The following is a 22915-nucleotide window of genomic DNA, read 5'->3' as shown; positions in this document are numbered from 1 at the left end:
ACTTTTATGTGCTGCAAATAACTTATGGTGAACCAACTCTTTAAATGCCCTCTGCTTTGCAAAAATCTGTTAATTTTAATGAGGTTTTTAACTAGATCAAGATAAAACAGCAAGCATGTTGGGCCAGATGCCTTTTTACAGTCACTAAAATTTCTTATTCTCCTCAGGTTTTATAAAAAAGCGTGATATACAGAGTGCAAGGACAGACAATTTAGTTGTGTTCTCAATAGCTTTGGCTTTTCTCATTTATTGCTATCATGAAAGACTGTAATTTGCGTGCAGCTCATGTATGTGCAGTACAAAAAGTTTTACTTATGCTATGATAGAAAACAGAGAGTAGATTGATTAAGGTAAGGAGAACAACAGTGGTTAATGCCTGAAGAGATTGCAGGGAGGAATGTGGGAGAATAGGAAGATTTTCTAAGGCAAAAGAGGAGAAGCAGAAAAGATGAGAAAGGGGAAATTAAAGGCAGAACACCAAAATATAAGACTGATTGGGAACTAGCTCTGCCAACAATTCTGGGTGCTGGCTCTGAGACTTCCCTGCTTGGAAATAAGGGCTTGATCCAAAGTCCTCTGAAGTCAGTGGAAGTCCTTGCATTGATTTCAATGGGTTTTGGATCAGTCTTCAGTGAGAAATCACTTCCCAAGTTACTGAGGTGCATGGTGGAGCTAACCTGCTTGGAGGGAGGGTGATGGGCTATATGCTCTTTGCTATCCTGAGGACCACTTCTGAGTGGCCTCTCATCTTCTCCTTCCAGTTGGAAGAAGACTCCACAGTAACAACTGTCCAGGAGCTAGAGAGGGAGCTTAAAAGTAGAGCTGTGCAAATAATAGATTTGTTTAGTTTTCTGTCAAGTCTGAAAATTCAAGAAAACAATAATTTTGAGTTGACCAGAAAATGAAAATTTTCAAAACTTTTAGTGAACAGAAAAGTTAAAAAAATTCATTTTGGGTCACACAAAATGTTTTGTTCTACTCAAAACAAAATCTCCATTTTGATTTTGATTCTTTTTCTTTTTTAATTTTTACAAAATGAAATTCAAGGTAATTTCAAAATAAAAAGTCATTTTGAATCAAAATGTTTAATTTGAAATGTTGAAATGAAACATTTTTACTTTTTCAGAATTTTTTGTAGGCTATTTCTTTTTGACCAAAGCAATTCAACAAAATCTATACAAATTTGCACAGTGTTTCAGTTGACCCAAATCTGCATTTTTTCCTGAAAAAAATTTTGGTTGAAAGATTTCATCCGGATCTATTTATAAGATAATGTAAGGGGAAATCACATCCTTAGAACTTAAGGCTGGGAGAAAACCAGAGACTCCACAGATGCATGGTATTCAAGACAAGCCACGCCACATGTCCAGCATTGTCTCCTCTCTTGTTGTTTCTAGACCCTCTTTTCACCTTGTTTGTAACTTTGACACAGATCTAACTTTTGGTGGGTGTGAAGGGACTATGAGATGAAATAGTGTTTGTTTGTGTACCACATGGAATACACCCTCACAGAAAAATGTGTAAATGTAAACAAAAGTCAGAGCTATTCTACTGTTTTAACCCCAGTATAAAAGTTTTCTGAAGACTCGAATGATCCAAAGCAGTCTGATTATATGACACATTGAAGTAGTCTTGCATGTTTTCCTAAGGGCCTAGTCTGCACTCATTGAAGTGAATGAAAACATTCTTATTAATTTCCGTAGTTGCACAGAGTCCTAAAGACATGGATCATATCCCATCTTCCTAATATGAACACATCATATGAACACATCAGATCCCCAGGTGGTGTAAACTGAATGCAGTCAAGCTAAACTGACGTGCACCAGGTGAAGATCTGGCCCAATATGTGTAGAGGGGTAACAGGTTTTTTAAATTAGCATTTGTTTAAAAATGTGGTCAAGGAAAGATACTTACAAAATATCTAGACCACTAGGAAGCAAGCCTAGTTTAAGGTCAGCAGATGCAGTAAAAATAGTCTGGAAAAAGATGCCAAGGCTACCACTGATTATATTTACTATGGCTTTTATTGCCAACTAGCCTTTAGTACTGAAGCTTTTAATTTTGCAAGTTTTTATAATTCATAAATAATATATGATACGCTGTGACAATGTAAAACTAAACCCTGGACCTGATTCTCTAGTTGATGAGCTTCTTTAAATCATGTGACTCCACTGACTTCAGTGGAAATTAGTTAGAAGAAAACCAGTGTAATGGAGTGGAGAATCAGGCCCATTGCATTCAAATTTTACTGACAAAGAATTACTTACATTTATTATTACAGCAAGTTTTCCTACACCTCTGAGGATATTATACCAGATTCCTATGGGAAAGACAAACATGGTGGTAAATGCTTTCAGATTGTTAAACTTATCGTTGTTAACTGAAAATATCATGTATCTGCCACGTCTCGTGATTGCACATCACTACAGCTTTATTTAGTTTGTAACAAACTTTATTTAGTTTGTCTTCAGTTTGTAACAAACCCTATTTCAGACAACAGAAACCAACAGGAGCCTAAAATATGGCTCCATACATCCATATTTAGACACCTGCCTCATTTTTAAAAGCACCTGAGCCAGCCACTCTTTTGCGGGGGAGAGGGGGGAGAGAAAGGCAAGGTTACTGCAAAATGGAAGAAAGTAGCCAGTATATAAGCAAAAAAACATGAAGCTTGATCAAATGGGCCCAAATAATTTTCTGTAGGAAGGAGGAAAAAATGACACATGGGGAACTAGAATCTCAACAGAAGATCCCTTTGCAGAATATATTGCTCTGTTGAGAGTACCAATCTTAAGGGATCTGTCATAAACTAGGGCTTTCCACATGGATGCCTTATTTCTTTGCATTGCCTCTGCCCTCCTCACCAGCAGCATGGTTCTAATGAAGCCACTCTGGTAAGGTTTCTCCTTGCTGCTCACTTCACTGTATCTGGGAACTCCTGAGCATGGTTTCTGCAGTATGGAGGCTGTGCATGCAAAAGATATACTGACAGCATATTAATTTAGTATCAACCGTGGGGGTGTGCTGGAAGGATGATGCACAAAGATCACCCAGTCCCACTGTGCAGTCTCTCCTTATATTCTGTGGTGTCTTGGTATAACACACTGATTTTGTGTATATGATAACGCACCCAACCAGCAACTGTCCCCCTAGGACTGTAACAACCTTCTGGTTACTAATCACAGCTAAAAGAGTTCTCCTTTAGCTCAAGTTCTAGGGGCCTGTGGTTTTGGTGCTGAATGTCCCAGGTTTGATCTGTGCCAATGACTCTGGTATCTAGATGTATAAGGTCACAGTTCCATGACAAAACAGCAGCCCAGCTGGGACTTGAGCTTCTGTAGCCCTTAGACACTCAAGATGAGTTTGTCTAACATCTACTGGTTTGGTGCGTGTTTACTATACATAAAGTTTCCAGGGACTAGTACTTTGTAACCTAGAGAATCCTATGTAATTAAGATAAACCCTGAGCAACTAATAAGCACAGGGGTGCTGGAACAAATTGTGTAGCGAGGCTCCTGAGAGGCATTGAATCAAACTTTAAATCATGTATATGATAGAAACCACTTCAAGTCAGGTAGTGCAGCAGCACCCTCAGCACCTCTAGTTCTAGCATCTGTGAATAAACAGACGGTCAACTCCACCTTTCTCATCATTTATTTTGAATCTGGTCATTGTTAGTACATCTCTTTTTAGCAACAGTGACTTAATTCGTGTTTCAGAAAAACTAAGGGAGCAGACAAAAGCATCTGTTTTTCCAGCAGAGTTGTAACAGAATCAGATATAGGGCCTTCTTCTGCTCATGTTTAAAGGCCAATCTTGGGCTGTGTACCAGTTGTGCTTGGTGAAGAGCTGATTGTGGGGAGCAGGAGTAGGCCCCTGGTCACTGCCAGTGATTGCATAGGATTTCTGTTATCTAGATTCTAGAACAACCCCTCTCATTATGCATGCTTCTCCTTTCTGTCTGTTGATTCCTGTCTCAAGCCTTATGTGGTTTTCTTCATGACAAGGTGATATTTTGGCCCTGTGGAACCTTGGCAGAAACTCATTTTAATCTGAAATTCTCCTCAAATATCTCACTAGAACTGAATTACAATCCACAGACATTTTAAAAACACAGCAGTTGCTGAAGAAGCCAGGGAACTCACACAAACTACAGAAAAAAGGATGTGATGGTGATGGCAACAATTTGACAAAAGGAAAGGAAAAGACCACAGAAACAACCCTTCATGTGTCCTTCAATACCTAGGCACAGTGGGGAGCATTCAGAAATGCCCCAGAACTGTGGAACATATTGTATGGTAATTAACCGTAGATTTTCTTTACTCAGATTGACTATACTATAACGTGAATAATTCTTTTCATTGAGTTTTCTGTTTGTGAATTTCCAGTATCCCAATTAACTGGTAATGAGGGAAAATAGCTTGCAGGGGCAAATCCATCTCTCATCACCTCTGCCGTCAAGAGATCCCTCAGGTAGCAGACCTGGTTCTGTGCTTCTATGCAATTGTAGGACCTGGTTTCAGCCAGATACACTGCTGTTTCTAGCCTTCAATGCCCCAGAATTCATACTGGCCAGGAAGGAAGCAGCTGAAATAACTCCCACATGTTTCAACAGTCACTCAGTCTCCCCTTTGCCCCTATGTATCTCCCCTGCCCAGCTGAGGATCTGGAGTTTTTAATGCAGAAGCTTTTGTTTCCGCAATAAAACTTGCATGGCCAGGAAGAACTATTGATGTGGAAAACCATGCACTGTATCTCATTGTTTTATTGATCATTCCTGATCCTCAGATGTTTTATGCTAACTTAATAAAATATTAATCTGAATTTAAAACACTGCTCTTAATATTTTAAAAGTAAAGCTTTGATAAGTTATGACAATTCACAGCTAAGTTACACTCTAATGTTTTCAATTGTACTATAAAGATCTTCCTGTTAATTAACCCAACTCAGCATAAAAAAATTCCTGCCATCAATCAATAAATAAAAAAGGAGTAACATTATCTCATGACTAGGCTATTTGGTAATCTACTTACCTATATCTTTTGCTCTGACTGCAACTGGTCTTCTAAGCTCAGTGACAAATTTCTTTGCATCTAAACGTATTTCAATGATGTTGTTCAACAACGCAAACAAAGGAGCCAGCGGGAAGGATGCAACAAACAAGGTTACAAATCCAAACTGGATAACTGAAAAGAGAAACTGTTTCACTGAGAGTGCTCTGCAATTATGAACTGTGCTTTGGTGTGTTACAACAAATTAATGCTTCCCCCGTAAATGTTTCTACAAACCCTAACAACATAGAGAGACTTGCTAGTTATACCTCACACAAATTTCAATATGTAGTTGATTAATTGGTACTTCATCCAAGCATAAAGAGCCATAAGTCCCTGTTCTGATAGTTTGTGCTGGTCAGGCAAAACAACCACAAAGATGCCCTAAAGGGGCAGCTGGGAATTCTTTTGACATAATTAAATCCCCTGAGTGGTGCAAAGATGGTTTAGCCAGGTTTAGGCCACCTGCTCCCCATCTGAATAGGAAGCATGTCAGAGGCAGGGAGGAGTCATGCTGGGAGTGGGGCTGGAATGTACCACACTTCAATCAGCCCTGGAATGGTGCTTATGAGACTGCAGCAACCAGCATAATGCAGAGCAATCCTTAGCATCCTCCAGAATGAGGGGAATGGAAAGGTGGATTACAGCTACCTGTTCCCTGCTCCTTCAACAGCAGTAAGCTGACACTCTATGCTTAAATTAAGTACTAATTAATCAATTACTAATAGGGCTGACAAGTGATTAAAAATTAATTGCTATTATTCGCACTGTTAATAATAGAATACCATTTATTTAAATATTTTTGGATGTTTTCTACATTTTCAAATATACTGATTTTAATTACAACAAAATACAAAGTGTACAGTGCTCACTTAAAATTTATTTTTATTACAAGCATTTGTACTGTAAAAAAACAAAATAGTGTTTTTCAATTCACCTAATACAAATACTGTAGTGCAATTTCTTTATCATGAAAGTTGAATGTACAAATGTAGAATTATGTACAAAAAACTTGCATTCAAAAATAAAACAGTGTAAAATTTTAGAGCCTGCAGGTCCATTCAGTCCCACTTCTTGTTCAGCCAATCAAGTTTGTTTACATTTGCAAGAGATAATGCTACCCGCTTCTTGTTTATAATGTCACCTGAAAGTGAGAACAGGTGTTCTCATGGCACTGTTGTAGCTGGCATCGCAAGAGATTTACGTGCCAGATGCTCTAAAGATTCACATGTCCCTTCATGCTTCAACCACCATTCCAGGGGACATGCGTCCATGCTGATGACGGGTTCTGCTCGATAATGATCCAAAGCAGTGCGGACTGACGCATGTTCATTTTCATTATCTGAGTCAGATGCCACCAGCAGAAGGCTGATTTTCTTTTTTGGTGGTTTGGGTTCTGTAGTTTCCGCATTGGAGTGTTGCTCTTTTAAGACTTCTGAAAGCATGCTCCATACCTCATCCCTCTCAGATTTTGGAAGGCACTTCAGATTCTTAAATCTTGGGTCAAGTGCTGTAGTTATCTTTAGAAATCTCACACTGATACCTTCTTTGCATTTTGTGAAATCTGCAGTGAAAGTGTTCTTAAAATGAACAACATGTGTTGGGTCATCATCCGAGACTGCTATAAACGTGAAATATATGGCAGAATGCGGGTAAAACAGAGCAGGGGACATGCAATTCTCCCCCAAGGTGCTCAGTCAGAAATTTAATTAACGCTTATTTTTTTTTAGTGAGCATCATCAGTATGAAAGCATGTCCTCTGGAATGGTGCCCGAAGCATGAAGGGGCATACGAATGTTTAGCATATCTGGAACATAAATACCTTGCTATGCTGGCTACAAAAGTGCTATGCAAATGCCTATTCTCACTTTCTGGTGACATTGTAAATAAAGAAGAGGGCAGCGTTATCTCCATTAAAGGCAAACAAACTTGTTTGTCTTAGCAATTGGTGGAACAAGAAGTAAGACTGAATGGACTTGTAGGTTCTGAAGTTTTACATTGTTTTGTTTTTGACTGCAGTTATGTAACAAAAAAAAATCTACATTTGTAAGTTGCACTTTCAGGACGAAGAGATTGCACTATGGTACTTGTATGAGGTGAATTGAAAAATACAATTTCTTTTGTTTATCATTTTTACAGTGCAAATATTTGTAAGCAAAAATAATATATACTTTGATTTCAGTTACAACACAGAATACAATATGTATGAAAATGTTGAAAAACATCCACAAAATTTAATAAGCTTTGGTGGGTATTCTATTATTTAACAGTGCAATTGAGTTAATTGCATGAGTTAACTGTGATTAATCAACAGCCCTAATTACTAAATAACAATTTGTGTGTGATCTGTGTGAGATTGCTGGAGTATCTGTGAGGATTCAGCCCAGAATTCAGGAAACAGGGCCAAATTTTATGCTCTCTTAAACCAGAATTAACTCTACTAACTTCAGTGGAGTTATTGCTGGTGTACAGGGGTGCAACTGAGAGCAAAATTTGTCTCTTGGAGCCAAATGTAAATGGAGCTATAAATATAGTATATTTCAAACTGTGTGTTAAACTGTAACAAAGATCAACAGATAACACCTGGTATTTCAGTACTGTATTGAGGTATCTGGAACCATGGCTGTCAGCTATTACCACAAACATATGGTATGGAAGATAGAAGCCAGCCCTTTTCCACTTGAGCTGTTGTTATAGGGCTCTTTTATCTTCTCTAGGTTAGCCACTCTAGGACAGTGGTATACATACACACACACAGGCATTATGCCATACCATATGAACCAGTTAGTCACCTGTAGCAGCCAGCAGGGTTTCAGTTACTGCCAGGGGGGACATTTTTATAAAGGAATGTAACATGAATCACATCTGCTAGTTCAAAGAACTCAACTCACCATCTCCACAGTTATAGTCATTACAGTTTAAACTTAATTATTTTCCACTTCACTCACTCATTTCCATGTATTCTGGAGTAAGCCCAGCAAAAGGTTCCAAGTTATAGTCCACTTCATAGCGTTGTTTTTTTTTCATATGCTCCTCATGATCTAAAGAGCGTTGTTGCTTTAATTTGATATATCTGATTAATTTCTTCATTTTTCTGGAAGAAAAAAAATGATCAGCTTAGCAGGTCTTTTTCCCCATTAAAAAAGCACCCCCTGTTTGGATGGTTCAGGAATGACAGTTAAATTCATGCTAATAGACACAAAAAAAGCCTTATATCATCAGTTTTCATAATCTGTACAAAAACTGTGTAAAAGCCAAAGGTAAAGACAAGCAATTAGGGTTCAGCACTCACTGATATTCAAATCTGGTAACAACTGAACCAAATACTGAACATCAAACTCAGCAGTAAAGAGTATAAAATCAATAGTCTAACACTTTTCAAAGAAGTCCGCATGTTACAAAAATGCATGAGGAGTTTGAAAATGCTATGGGGTACAAAGGCACAGCTATATTGCAGGCATAGTCTTGCTGTAAAGATTTCTTGCACGAGGACTATAAACCAAAAGAAGCCAGATGTTTGCATCATAAAAGGTTGATATGCAGTGTACTTTACGTATGGTATAAAATGAAGGTAACTATATTACTTACGGGATACCAATCTCAAAGAGATTATTCTGAATCAGCTGTTTGCCCAACATGATAATACTAAGCTGGATGCACAATTCCATTAAGCAACCACCAGGGGCACACTAAAGCCAAGAAAGGAGATTAAGTCAGCATTTTTGCCAAATCATTTGATCGTGAATTCACTGTTATTTTCTTGATCAATGATGAATATGCACAAGATAAATTGCAATTACCTCTTCCATTCGGAAAGAATGAAAAATGTAGACATAATCTCCTGGACGTCCAACAAATCTAGGATAGTTTGGAAACAATGGTTAGAATTATATTCTACCTTTTTATACATCTGATCCTGCAGTCCTTCATGTAAAATAGCTAATTCTTTGAATGAGAGTTACACATGCCCAAGGACTTTAGGATCAGTTAATAATTTGTCATCACATAGTAAAGTTCAGAAAGGACAATTTTAGGTACTTGTGTTTGGAATATTTTATTTTTTAAATTTAATTGGTGAATTAGTTAAATTATAAAGTTTTTTCCAAGTTTCCTCTATACATCCTAAGTATTACAGACACATATCTGCAAACTTATTTTAAAAGTACATCTAACAAAGAAAAATAAACGAATTTTAGTTAAAATGAGATAACATGAGGAGATGAGAAAGAGAAATGGGAAGTCAAGTAAGGGGACAATACCAGGAGAGAGAGAGAGACAGATAAATTCTATGGATCACACTTTAGATGTATCTTTAGATGTATGTAAGACTCCCAGTACTAGCTGCACACTGAGACTCAACCAGAACATGTCCCTACAAAAATAATCTCAGAGTAACAGCTGAAATTTTAAACTATATGTCTAGGTTACTCACCGGCCTTTGAAGAAAGCAACATAGAAAATGGGAGTGTAGGCATTGACAAATTTCAGAAGGAAGGCCTTGAAGATCAGCCGCTCTTCAAAACTCTTGTCTGTTTTGGGGACCTCTGAAGTAAACAAGACACACATAAAGGAAACTTCTGGACTGGAAAGTGTTAAGGGTTTATGAAGTTGGGACTTTGGAAAACTCCCTAATGTAATCCAAACAACTATTCCCTTAAGGACATATGAACATATTTAAATGGAGGTGCAGAAACCTGATCCCACTGAAGGCAATGACCAATGGGAAAAGAAATAAGCCACACATATAACTTATTCTGATCTACTTAATATATGTGAGGTTTTTAAAAAACAACAACAAAAGAGCATAACAAAACAGGAGGGCTGTCCTCAAGTGAAGTCCATGGGAGCTGCTTCCATGTATTGATGGCAGAACTGCACATTTAAACAAACAGCTATGGCAGGGGAAGATAAGAAAATTGATTAGAGAAAAAAGAAAGGTAATTTGGGTGACCTACTTTACAGTATTTCTCAAACAATAGGGCCAATTTGATAACAACTCTGTGTCTGGAACTCCCATGAATCTCACTTGCAATAAGAATATCCAAACTATTTGTGTCTGTAAAATTAGTATGGATCTAGCATAAAACAGGAGATTGGATAAAATTTCTGGCCCTTCTGCTTCTGGTCCTGTCTGAAAATAGCACAAGAAAATTAGTTCTACAGTGTTTTGGCACATCTTTTTTCCATGTCTTTATATTTTTCTGTGCTAAATAAATAATGATTGGAAGTGAAAAAAAGAAAGAAAGAAAGAAAAGAAAAGAAAAAGTATCTGTACATTACCAAACCTTAGAAAGACCCAAAATAATTTGCATCCCCAAAATAAGTTATGACTGGGCACAAGAGTTTTAATTTATCCGGATCCATTTTGCCCACTCATAATTGGAGCAATAGCAGCAGAGAGAAAAAGCAGCTAAAAATAAAACCAATTTCATGCGCCCTTTGATGTTTTTTCTTTAAGCTAAGGAGATAGAATTGCAGCCTTATGGTTGAATTTCCTGTTTTTGCTTATTTGTCTGAAGTTAGAAAATGATGCCATGTAAATAAGTAGTTTTTGTACTTTATAAAATAACTGATCTAATAGAACTGACAATAATTTATACCTACCAATCTGAGTTAGCCACCTGGCTATGCAGCCATATACTTCATCCAGGATGATGATCACCACCAGATTAATAATAACTGCAGTTGCAGTGACTGTTACTCTAACACTAGACCGGCCAGAGGGAGTTGAGCTGAGGGCTAAGGCTGCTGCAGTGGAGATTCTGTATATAATGACTCCAAACACGATAGCAAATGTCAGTCCAACCTGGGAATAAAAGGTGGCATTATCTGTTATAAAACACCAGACTGTCATTCATCAGCAAGCAGATTGAACTCTGAAATGCCTCCCATGTACTCCCTGGGCCTGATCCCAATCCCACTGATATCACTGAAAGGACTCTTATTGACTTCAATTGGCTCTGGCACAGATCCTCTGTTCCTAGCACTTTGATCATAACAGTAATTTTATATAATGGTGTTAGCACTTAATAAAAAGAAAGCTAAATGCAAATGCTAGAGGTATAGTTTATATTAATATTAATGCACTTCACTTTTAATTGATGCTCATAACATAATGGATATGTGGTAAGTGGCTTGTTATAAAGGAAAATCCAGGAATGAATGTGGCCTGTAGATATGAAGAGGAGAATATTTCTGAGAGTGATATGGCTTAGCTTTTCTTTGTGTCTAAACTTCTGAATGTCCTTCTGAGACCTCCAATTTTGTGAGAGTTCAAAGATTAAACTAAAAGTAATGGTGCTGCAAATCAACTACATATTATTACAAGAGCATAATAAAACCCAGAAAAATATAGCTGACTCCTGAAAGATTTGGGAACAAAGCCATGCTTAAATGGAAGAGTATATTAAGAACATGATCCTGTAAGATACTGAACACTTTCCTGAGAAGCTCCCACTGAAATCAAAGGATGCACTCAGAACCTCTCAGGATTGGGCCTTAAGAGGACTTCAGGAACATATTTCTGTCCTCTGATCCCAAATGGTGCAGGCCCACCCGTTCGGAATAAAGAATTAAAACACTGAACTATGGGCTATTCTACATGTAGGCCTAGATCATTGTTCCCAGACTCAAACATCTCCATGAGTTCTTTGTTTTACCTCCAATGCAGAAGTGGGGGGTCAGCTACCTGTGTAGCACCTCTGCCCCCTCGGAGGCCATTCTATCGGTCTACACACTGGAATAGGGGGCAGCAACTGGATAGGCCAAGTATAGACTAGGGCCTAGGACAATTTTGTCCTTCCTCATCTTCACAGACATTCCCAGGAAGATATAATATAGCCTAGGGCCTATATTATCTTTTCCACTGAGAGTCTCTTTTCTCTTGCTCATACACACACACACTAAGGCAGAGGACAGATAAGGCCAGAGGGAATCCCTGATAATGAGGCTGTACTGGAGCTGTGCTGCTAAGGAGCTGAGAGGCTGGTAGCCACCAGGATCAGAACTGGCATGGAAGCACATGGTCTCCATTTGAATGCCCTTGGCCTCCCTTAGAGTATCCAGATTTGGAGACCCCAGGGCATATTCCATGGAGACAATTTCATGAAACAATTAGTTAAGAACTCTGGAGTGGGGATCCCCAGCCACCTGTCCTGCAGTTATTACCATGAGAAGGGACAATCTGAGTCATAATAACTACAGCAATTTTCTGCCCATCTTCTGAATTACAGACCCTGTGTTACATGTAACTGGTGAACTTCAATTGCTCTGACTCAGATGTAAGAGAAGACACACTCAGTTTGGAACCTGTAATCCAAAAGAACCCATGAATGACAAACTCTCCAAAGCAGACTGCGTGTGGTAAATTACCATCCCTTTCAAAGCAGTGCATGGGAAGTGTACAGTTTTATAGAGAAATATATCTTTTGTTTCCCAGTTCTCATTAAGGACACTATGAAAGAAAGACATACAAGCAAAACAAAAGTCAAGTACCACCTGAGCAAAGTGATTTTCAAATGATTTAAACTTTAAAGTGATCAAATAGTTTTTTCTCCTAGATAAAGATGTGTCCATTGTAAAAGATGGATTTCACAATGACTCACTAAGGTGAATCTTAAATATTTGCCAGGAAATACTTACCATGAAGATAATGCCAACAAAATTGGTAAAATATGCTGGAAAACGATCTTTCCATGTCAGTTTCTCTTTATCAGTCTAAAATATGAAAAAAAAATCCACCCTGTAATTTAATACAGCATCTAAAAAGATCCCTTCTATTTGTTCTTGTAACAAAAACACCAAGGCACAGGAAAACAATCAAACACGCAACCAGTTAGAAGGTGGAAGGACACATGTTTAAAGATACAATTTTATACAGGTAAACTTCTTACAGCACATTTAGCTTCAATTTGGTGCTAAGTCCTGCATTGTATAAATGAGTCTGAACAGCTTTTTTGAGAAACACACTCAAGTAAACTATTACACTGTGAAATTAGATTTCTCCTAGTGTAAATATTTTATTTTCCTTTCCCAGAAAAGATTTAAACTTTTTTTGTTAGAATATGTTTTCAATAAAGCACCATTAGGACTGTCCCTGCAAGCCTTACTCACATGAGGAATACTTAATCCTATAGGTTATCCCATTGCAATATAGATTGCTCACATGGGGAAGGCTGTTCAGGATTGGGCCCTTAGTGCAATGTTGCCAGGGTTGATTTTCCTTTGCTATGGATCTAATCCTGTGAACACCTAACTATGAGTAACTTTTACACACATGAATAATATTGATGCCAGCGAGACTACCCATGAGATAAGTTACTCACATGCAAAATCTCTGCAGGATCACACTTACTATATTTGATCACTCTATTAATTTTGATCACACAATCTATCTGGGAATGACAATCTCATTTAGAAAGTCATCTCTGATCTGATTTCATTTGTAAAGTTTGCAGCATGAGAGTGATTTCTTAAGAGCGGAAAGAAAATGGCAAAGGAAAGTAACATGAAAGAAGATGACACTACATTGTACTGAACAACAATATCTCATTCAAAGTTACATGCATGTTGTCTAATAGAACAGCAGGCAACTCTGTCAAACATGTGGCACATGCTTCATTACAAAAATGCAACATCCATTCAATATGGTAACCCAAAGATTAGCCATGCAGTGCCATCCCCACTACACGTAAACACAGTGTCTTTCTGGGTGCCGAAGAGAGGAGAAAATAACAACTGAACGTGAATATTAAACAAAGGTTCAACAACCAAAACAATCAATTTGTGTCTTCCATAATTACTCATAGTTTGAGTTTCTCCATAAATTTGAATGAAATGTACCAATTTCACCCCAGCCATGACTGCCTTAACTCTCTGTCTCCATTTGTTTGCTGTCTCTTCTGGCAAATGTCGACGCTTCTGATGGCAATCAAAGGGAAAAAAAAGGACCATGCGATACAACGTTACAAAGCATTGACTAACAATGCCAAATTAATCCACACTCTCTCTGCTGAGTAAGTACACAGTGCAATTTAGCAACAAGTACTTCATTAGTTTGCTCAATGATTTGTGTTCCAGCTTCAGGTTTATTAAAAAAAATAAAAATAAAACCAAAAAAACCCAACAACCCACTATCTGGAAGAAATCCCACTTTTAAAGGTGACCTGCAAAGAATTTACAAAATATCAGGCCCTTTTCTTCTTCTTTATGATGCATAAAGAAAGCCTGAAAGACTTCTCTTCTGAAAGTTTTTTTTTCATTTTGAGGTTTGGTCTGAGAAATATCAGGAATTTCAGGTCTGTTTTTTCCTGGTTTGACTGGCTTCCAAGAAGTCTCAGAAGGGATGTTTACTGCAAGCTTTAATACATTGGCACTTTAGGCTGAAATTTACAGGAGTGAGACTTGTATTTCTAAAGTATTAAAAGTAGAAAGCCCCCCACTTTTGCTGGGGAAATAAAAACAACATATTCAGATCTTCTTTCTTCATCACAAAAAAGCTTCTTTTTTTTTAAAGTGATGCTGCATGTAAGATATTCCACACTGAAATTAAAACCCTTTCATATTAAAGAGGTTAAGCTTGAACATTTTCTGCTATAGTCTAACTAAAATGTATTTGAACCAGCTGATGCCATTGTTTAAGAATGGCCAAACTATACCTAAATGTCAGCATGTAAGAAAACAAAACAGACAAAATTAAAATAATTCCATCACTAAGTAGATAGGTGTCCATCACTAAGTAATCTAATTGTCATATGATAACTGGCTATAATAATAGCCGGCATTTACAGAATACCTTCTATCTTGAAGGATACCAATGTGTCTTACAATCCAAATGTCTGCTATGCTGTACAAGCTTCTCACAGGTATCACTTCATTCACCACTGAAATGCAGCCACCTCTGGGGTGACACGTAGCAACTGTTTAACCACAACACAACAAAAGAAGTTGGGACCAGAAGTGAAGGATACCTTATTCAGCTGAGATGGCAGGGGGATTATATTTAGAAATGTGGAAGGTTATTGCCCAAGCTGGAATCCAGCCAGGATATTGGGGTTAGTATTATTATTAATTATTTTAGTAACTATTTTATTAAATGCCATGGGATTTTTAAAAGCCACAAACATCTCAAGACCTAAGCGCAGAAAGCCAGATTCCAATCCAGTGGCTGAACATTTGTCTTTTAGATGCATTTTTAAATTTGTGAACAGTCCATTCCAATAGATACATACACCATAAAGAAGGAGAAAGCAAATCTTAATTTCCCAATGGAAAAGTAGGGAGGAAAATCCATCAGAGATGCTTACTGAGTTTTCCTCTTCCAGATACCTCTCCTGTGGGAAAATCTGCAGTAGGATATGAATCAGCATTCAGATTTTGCTCAGTTCTTATTCAGCCAAACTTTGATTGGAATAAGTAAAGGACCTCAAGGTTTGACCCAAACAATTAGCATGTTGTTATGATGATGGATGCTAGGAAGGCATGAGAATCTCTCCTGAGAAGTTCTAGTTACTTATAATACTGCAAGATACCAGGTTAAGTTATAGATTTCTCAAACTTTATCCATAGCCTAATAAGAATTCAAATGATAGGTGAAGAATTCTATTAAAATATATCTTATACCCAAACATTGAAGTCATTTCTAGAGTTGTACAAGCTTTATATATATGAAATGTATGTACTACTGCAAATGTAATTAATGGTTAAAGAAATGTTTGAAAGCTTACATGTGATATACAACAGTGTCTTTATGTTTATTTTTGTTTCCAAAATCTTGGTCAAGTCATCTGTAAATGGATTTGTTCACCAAAGAAGTTTACGTGGTTAAAGAAATAAATATTTTACCATACCTTTTTATGTATGTATTCTTTCCTCAGTGATTTTTCTAATACTTTAGCTTCATATTCTGCTCTTGGATGAGCCTGTGAAATAAGTCACATTTAATAGTAAAGAAATTATATCGATTTCCTAGTTCATCTATATATGAACAAATGACAAGTCCAGTTCCTACTAGTTTCCAGTTTCTCATACTGAATTCTAATTTACTATACATATCACTAACGTAATGTTGATAGCATATTGTAGCTAAAATCTTTTAAGTACTATATCATTCTAAATTCTGTTCCTTGGAATAAATGTTTAGGAAACAGAAAAAAGCTCTACAGAATATATCAAGTGTAACCCTGTGCAGATCAAGCTTGGGTCATTGTGATTTACAGTGCAGCTTGCAGAGACTACAGATCACAACATTTGATGTTCCATCTTGATATGAGACATTGCCATTTGGATCAAGATGAAACATTGCATTCTACAAACTATAATCTTTATGAACCATGCTTCTTGAAGGGTAGCTGTTATCTGCTATAATTTAGGCAAAATATGTGCAGCTCTTGGGGTACTGGCAAGTTGCCAATGAGGCCCTCAGGTGGGCCAAGTTTGGATACCAAATTTATTCATACCTACAGCAACATCCCTAGAAAGGTACATCTTTGCAATGCAACAGACACTGCATATTAAACTAGCCACATACAATGAAAAGAGGAGATATAGGAAAATAACCCGAAATAGAAGGAACAAAACAGCTGAAGGATTCCAAAAATACCCACAAGAATGCACTGGATGGAAAAATAGAATGGATTTGAAAAAAAAAAAGACCAACCACTGGAAAAAAGGAAAGAAAGCTGTAGTGGGAGCTTTAAGGAAATTAGATGCTGGAAAAAAGAAGTGGGTGAAATCAAAAAGATACCTTTCACTGATAGACAGGTAATAAAAAAGGTAGAGCAATTAAAAAAATTCCAAACCTTGACTGCCTCCTTCAGGAAACCAGAAAAGAAAGAAAAAAACAAAACACAAAAAACAAACAAAAAAGATGATTACTGCACTGTTGCAAATTGCACTGAATTTATTTTTTTTAAATCACATGCAACAACATGATAGATAGAGTGGATGGATAGACACAACCAGGAAAAACCAGTCTGCTCTTGTTTTCATATTGAAGAGATACTAACATTACTGCATCAAAGAGTTTACTGAATAAATGTACCCTACAGAAGATTAAATATTTTAGTATTTTAGGATGCCATCTAAGATCCTGATTCAGCAAGCATTTAAGCATCTGCTTAAGTCCCATTGAAGTCAATGGGAAGTTAGGAGCGTAAGTGTGCTGCTAAACAAGGGGAGCTAGCGGGGAGCATATTAAGTGGAGAGTAAAATATACTTTATTAACAGCTGCTGTCTCTGGTCAGACATTGTTTTTACTGCAGAGAACTCTGAACACACCCACGAAGGGGATAGCTGTTGGAAAGATACAGTTAATCCTTTCCACTTTCATGTATGCTAACAATTAGATACCAAAAATAAAAGGATAGTCGTCTTACAATAGCTAGGAAAAAAAGCATCCTCCTATTGTCATCCAATAAAATTGCAGGTCCCAATCCTGCAGCATGCATTGGCACAGGATATGCTTGCACGGAGAACTTATCAGGACTGGGACCTTAGAAACCAAACTTTCTTCTGAGAAGTCAATTAAAAATAAAAAAGCTTTTGTAGAATAATTATATCAGGCCCATCAGATAGCATGACACACTGTTTAATAAAAGACAGGTTTCAGAGTAACAGCCGTATTAGTCTGTATTCGCAAAAAGAAAAGGAGTGTCCTACAATACACTCCCATATAACTGAATAATATTTTTTGTGAATATAATCACTATGTCTAGATTGCACAGGCAGTCATATTTTTAATAAAAGAAGTACAGGCATAAATCCCAAGAAATGAACTTTACAAAGATATTGGGCCCAGTTCAGCTCTCATGGAAGTTAGTGGAACAGCTGCACCTGAGTGATGGCTTTGAATGGTTTTTTGAGCTGAATAAAGCCCAAAATATTTATCACTCAGAACTCCCATTGCCTTCAATTCCAATTTGCAATCCAAATATTGTTTCTAAAAAACCCAAAACACCTGAGATGGAATAAATCTAAACTGTTCTCCTTATCTTCTATGGGTTTTTTGTGTATGCCAAAGATGCTCAAATGAATTGTGCGGCTAGGGTCTCATCCAAAACGTATTGAAGCCAGTGATAACCTACAACTGCCTCCAATGGACTTTGGATCAAAGGCTTTGAAATGTAGATCCTCAAAATGACTCTTTTCCTTTTATTCCATAAACATTTTAATATTCAGCACTCTTTTGCATATATTATATATTTAGTACTCTTTTGCTTGGATATTCCTATCTCTAACCACTCCCAAACATGTCTTTTGGCACACACGGCAAAGACAACCTCCAAATTTGTGTCCTAGTGTTTTTACACAATGCTCCATACCAATGTACCTGCAGTATTTTCCACAAAATTTTCCTGATTAAAATGTGATCCTGCACCATTAATGTTTATGGGAGCTTTTCCCATTGGCTTGAATGGAGCAACTATGCCATTTTCAGAAACTAGTTCTTCATGCTGGCTTTACAATGGTGTAAACTTTATCAACTTTGACAGAGCCATTCCTGACTTATAGCAGAGTAGCTAAGAGGTGAGTAAGTCTCTCTGCTTTTAATATCCTTTCTTGAGTCAGGGAATTATGTATGAGCAATATATTCCGTGCCTGCATTACTAGGTATGACCTAACATAATTTTTTTAAAAACAGTGTGTGTGTGTGTGTGTGTGTGTGTGTGTGTGTGTGAGGGGTGTTGTTGTAGATATACAATTATGCTTCCATGGTAACAAGATGTGCTAGCAATACACCCATAATAAAAAACTCAGAAATAGTTCACATACAGGATTTTCCTTTGCACCAAGGAATTACTGCAAAAATCTTGCAGTATTCCATGAAGCAAAGTCTTAACAGTTTAGAGTAAGGCGCCATTTACAGTGTAACTATTGAAGTTAAAATGTAACAAAACAAAACCAGGAAATGGAGTCAAACCAAACCAACTTAAATACTAACCTCCTCCTCTTCAAACCCAGTCAGATCCCACCTATAGTTGAGACGCATCTGTTTTCTCTTCCAGTGTTCCATAAAAGTGGCAGCTAGAAATTAAAAAAAAGTTTGTTAGAGCATAGTTATTTGGACCATTTATAAGGTCTTCAAAATCAAATTGGCCTGGGTTAGAATTTGTCTAAAGTATCTGCTTAGGTGTGTTGGGTCAAATTTATTCTCAGTTACCCTGGTGTAAATCCAGAGGATCTCCACTGAGAACAACTGAGAGCAGAATTGGCCTGATATCTACAAGATGTTAATAAGTAAAACTATTATGCATAAGGGCCTGGTTTTGCATATCTGGTACATCCAAAACTTCCATTAGGTTTGGACAGAAGGTGGCTAGTTATTAGGGCAGTTTAATTTCAGGAGCTGTTTTTAAAAATAATTTATAATTAAATTGTAAATGGAAATTTATGTTAGTGAGAATTCTGAGTTCTCCAGTAGGAGTACTTGGTAAATACTAAGGGCCAAACTCTGGGAGCCAACTTTTAACTATGGGAGCCAAAAGAAATGCTCATATACCCACAAAACCTTTGTTTGTTCCTGGTAGCGGATAGTTAAGTGCACGATTAAGGCTGGAATTTTCAAAGGTACCTCAGGGAGTTAGGTGTTCAAATCAAATTTAACTAATATTTTGTGTCTCTGTAATGATATTAGCAGGTGTCATTTGTATATGGCTGCCTAGCAAGCTGAACAGTATTAGTTTTGTCCATACATAACAGTTGCAGATCTCTAACTATACTGGTATAGTTAAAGTGGTATGACCCCCCTTCCCCCTAGCTCATCCCCAAGTGTGGACACAGTTATATTGGTATAAAGGTACTTATAAGTTATTCCCATTAGGGAAGTAAAATAAAGGAGAATGAGTCCTGGTCTACACTAAGACTTTAGGTTGAATTTAGCAGCATTAAATCGATGTAAACCTGCACCCATCCACACGATGAAGCCCTTTTTTTCGACTTAAAGGGCTCTTAAAAGCGATTTCCTTACTTCACCCCTGACAAGTGGATCAGCGCTTAAATTGGCCTTGCAGGGTCGAATTTGGGGTACTGTGGACAGAATTCGACGGTATTGGCCTCCGGGAGCTACCCCAGAGTGCTCCATTGTGACCGCTCTGGACAGCACTCTCAACTCAGATGCACTGGCCAGGTAGACAGGAAAAGAACCGTGAACTTTTGAATCTCATTTCCTGTTTGGCCAGTGTGGCAAGCTGCAGGTGACCATGCAGGGCTCATCAGCAGAGGTGACCATGATGGAGTCCCAGAATCGCAAAAGAGCTCCAGCATGGACTGAACGGGAGGTACGGGATCTGATCGCTGTATGGGGAGAGGAATCCGTGCTATCAGAACTCCATTCCAGTTTTCGAAATGCCAAAACCTTTGTCAAAATCTCCCAGGGCATGAAGGACAGAGGCCATAACAGGGACCCGAAGCAGTGCCGTGTGAAACTTAAGGAGCTGAGGCAAGCCTACCAGAAAACCAGAGAGGTGAATGGCCGCTCCGGGTCAGAGCCCCAAACATGCTGCTTCTATGATGAGCTGCATGCCATTTTAGGGGGTTCAGCCACCACTACCCCAGCAGTGTTGTTTGACTCCTTCAATGGAGATAGAGGCAACATGGAAGCAGGTTTTGGGGACGAAGAAGATGATGATGATGATGAGATTGTAGATAGCTCACAGCAAGCAAGCGGAGAAACCGGTTTTCCCGACAGCCAGGAACTGTTTCTCACCCTGGACCTGGAGCCAGTACCCCCTGAACCCACCCAAGGCTGCCTCCTGGACCCGGCAGGCAGAGAAGGGACCTCTGGTGAGTGTACCTTTTAAAATACTATACATGGTTTAAAAACAAGCATGTGAAAAGATTAATTTGCCCTAGCATTCACGGCTCTCCTGGAGGTACTCCCAAAGCCTTTGCAAAAGGTTTCTGGGGAGGGCAGCCTTATTGCGTCCTCCATGGTAGGACAATTTACCACTCCAGGCCAGTAACACGTACTCGGGAATCATTGTACAACAAAGCATTGCAGTGTATGTTTGCTGGCATTCAAACAACATCCGTTCTTTATCTCTCTGTGTTATCCTCAGGAGAGTGAGATATCATTCATGGTCACCTGGTTGAAATAGGGTGCTTTTCTTCAGGGGACACTCGAGGTGCCTGTTCCTGCTGGGCTGTTTGCCTGTGGCTGAACAGAAATGTTCCCCGCTGTTAGCCACGGGGAGGGGGGAAGGGTTGAGGGGGTAGCCACGCGGTGGGAGGGAGGCAAAATGCGACCTTGTAACGAAAGCACATGTGCTATGTATGTAATGTTAATAGCAAGGTTTACCCTGAAAGAGTGTAGCCACTGTTTTATAAAATGTGTCTTTTTAAATACCGCTGTCCCTTTTTTTCTCTCCACCAGCTGCATGTGTTTCAATTATCACAGGATCTTCTCCTTCCCAGAGGCTAGTGAAGATTAGAAAGAAAAAAAAACGCACTCGTGATGAAATGTTCTCTGAGCTTATGCTGTCCTCCCACACTGACAGAGCACAGATGAATGCGTGGAGGCAAATAATGTCAGAGTGCAGGAAAGCACAAAAGGACCGGGAGGAGAGGTGGAGGGCTGAAGAGAGTAAGTGGCGGGCTGAAGAGAGGGCTGAAGCTCAAATGTGGCAGCAGCATGATGAGAGGAGGCAGGATTCATTGCTGAGGCTGCTGGAGGATCAAACCAGTATGCTCCAGTGTATGGCTGAACTGCAGCAAAGGCAGCTGGAGTACAGACTGCCACTACAGTCCCTGTGTAACCAACCGCCCTCCTCTCCAAGTTCCATAGCCTCCTCACCCAGATGCCCAAGAACGCGGTGGGGGGGCCTCCGGCCAACCAGCCACTCCACCACAGAGGATTGCCCAAAAAACAGAAGGCTGGCATTCAATAAATTTTAAAGTTGTAAATTTTAAAGTGCTATGTGGCATTTTCCTTCCCTCCTCCACCACCCCTCCTGGGCTACCTTAGTAGTCATCCCCCTATTTGTGTGATGAATGAATAAAGAATGCATGAATGTGAAGCAACAATGACTTTATTGCCTCTGCAAGCGGTGATCGAAGGGAGGAGGGGAAGGTGGTTAGCTTACAGGGAAGTAGAGTGAACCAAGGGGCGGGGGGTTTCATCAAGGAGAAACAAACAGAACTTTCACACCGTAGCCTGACCAGTCATGAAACTGGTTTTCAAAGCTTCTCTGATGCGTACCGCTCCCTCCTGTGCTCTTCTAACTGCCCTGGTGTCCGGCTGCGCGTAACCAGCAGCCAGGCGATTTGCCTCAACCTCCCACCCCGCCATAAACGTCTCCTCCTTACTCTCACAGATATTGCGGAGCGCACAGCAAGCAGTAATAACAGTGGGAATATTGGTTTCGCTGAGGTCTAAGTGAGTCAGTAAACTGCGCCAGCGCGCCTTTAAACGTCCAAATGCACATTCTACCACCATTCTGCACTTGCTCAGCCTGTAGTTGAACAGCTCCTGACTACTGTCCAGGCTGCCTGTGTACAGCTTCATGAGCCATGGCATTAAGGGGTAGGCTGGGTCCCCAAGGATAACTATAGGCATTTCAACATCCCCAACAATTATTTTCTGGTCTGGGAATAAAGTCCCTCCCTGCAGCTTTTGAAACAGAGCAGAGTTCCTGAAGATGCGAGCATCATGTAACTTTCCCGGCCATCCCACGTTGATGTTGGTGAAACATCCCTTGTGATCCACCAGAGCTTGTAGCACTATTGAAAAGTACCCCTTGCGGTTTATGTACTCGCCGGATTGGTGCTCTGGTGCCAAGATAGGGATATGGGTTCCGTCTATGGCCCCACCACAGTTAGGGAATCCCATTGCAGCAAAGCCATCCACTATGACCTGCACATTTCCCAGG

General features: G+C 38.9%; 1 protein-coding gene across 1 annotated transcript in view; it reads right to left on the bottom strand.

The window, feature by feature from the left end:
- The window catches only part of ANO1 (anoctamin 1), a 116089-nt gene that overhangs the window by 7088 nt on the left and 86086 nt on the right, over positions 1–22915 (bottom strand). The window contains exons 15-24 of the mRNA XM_084630092.1: positions 18991–19073; positions 15899–15970; positions 12693–12767; positions 10656–10857; positions 9484–9595; positions 8852–8909; positions 8640–8740; positions 8000–8145; positions 5034–5186; positions 2268–2320 (exon numbers count right to left, since the gene is read on the bottom strand). Coding sequence (XP_084486218.1) covers positions 2268–2320; positions 5034–5186; positions 8000–8145; positions 8640–8740; positions 8852–8909; positions 9484–9595; positions 10656–10857; positions 12693–12767; positions 15899–15970; positions 18991–19073 — 1055 coding nt within the window. The remainder of the gene's footprint in view (positions 1–2267; positions 2321–5033; positions 5187–7999; positions 8146–8639; positions 8741–8851; positions 8910–9483; positions 9596–10655; positions 10858–12692; positions 12768–15898; positions 15971–18990; positions 19074–22915) is intronic.

The sequence above is a fragment of the Lepidochelys olivacea genome (genome assembly GCF_965140295.1).
Source record: "Lepidochelys olivacea isolate rLepOli2 genome assembly, chromosome: 6".
Classification (NCBI taxonomy): Eukaryota; Metazoa; Chordata; order Testudines; family Cheloniidae; genus Lepidochelys; species Lepidochelys olivacea.
This window is presented reverse-complemented; position numbering and strand designations above follow the sequence as displayed.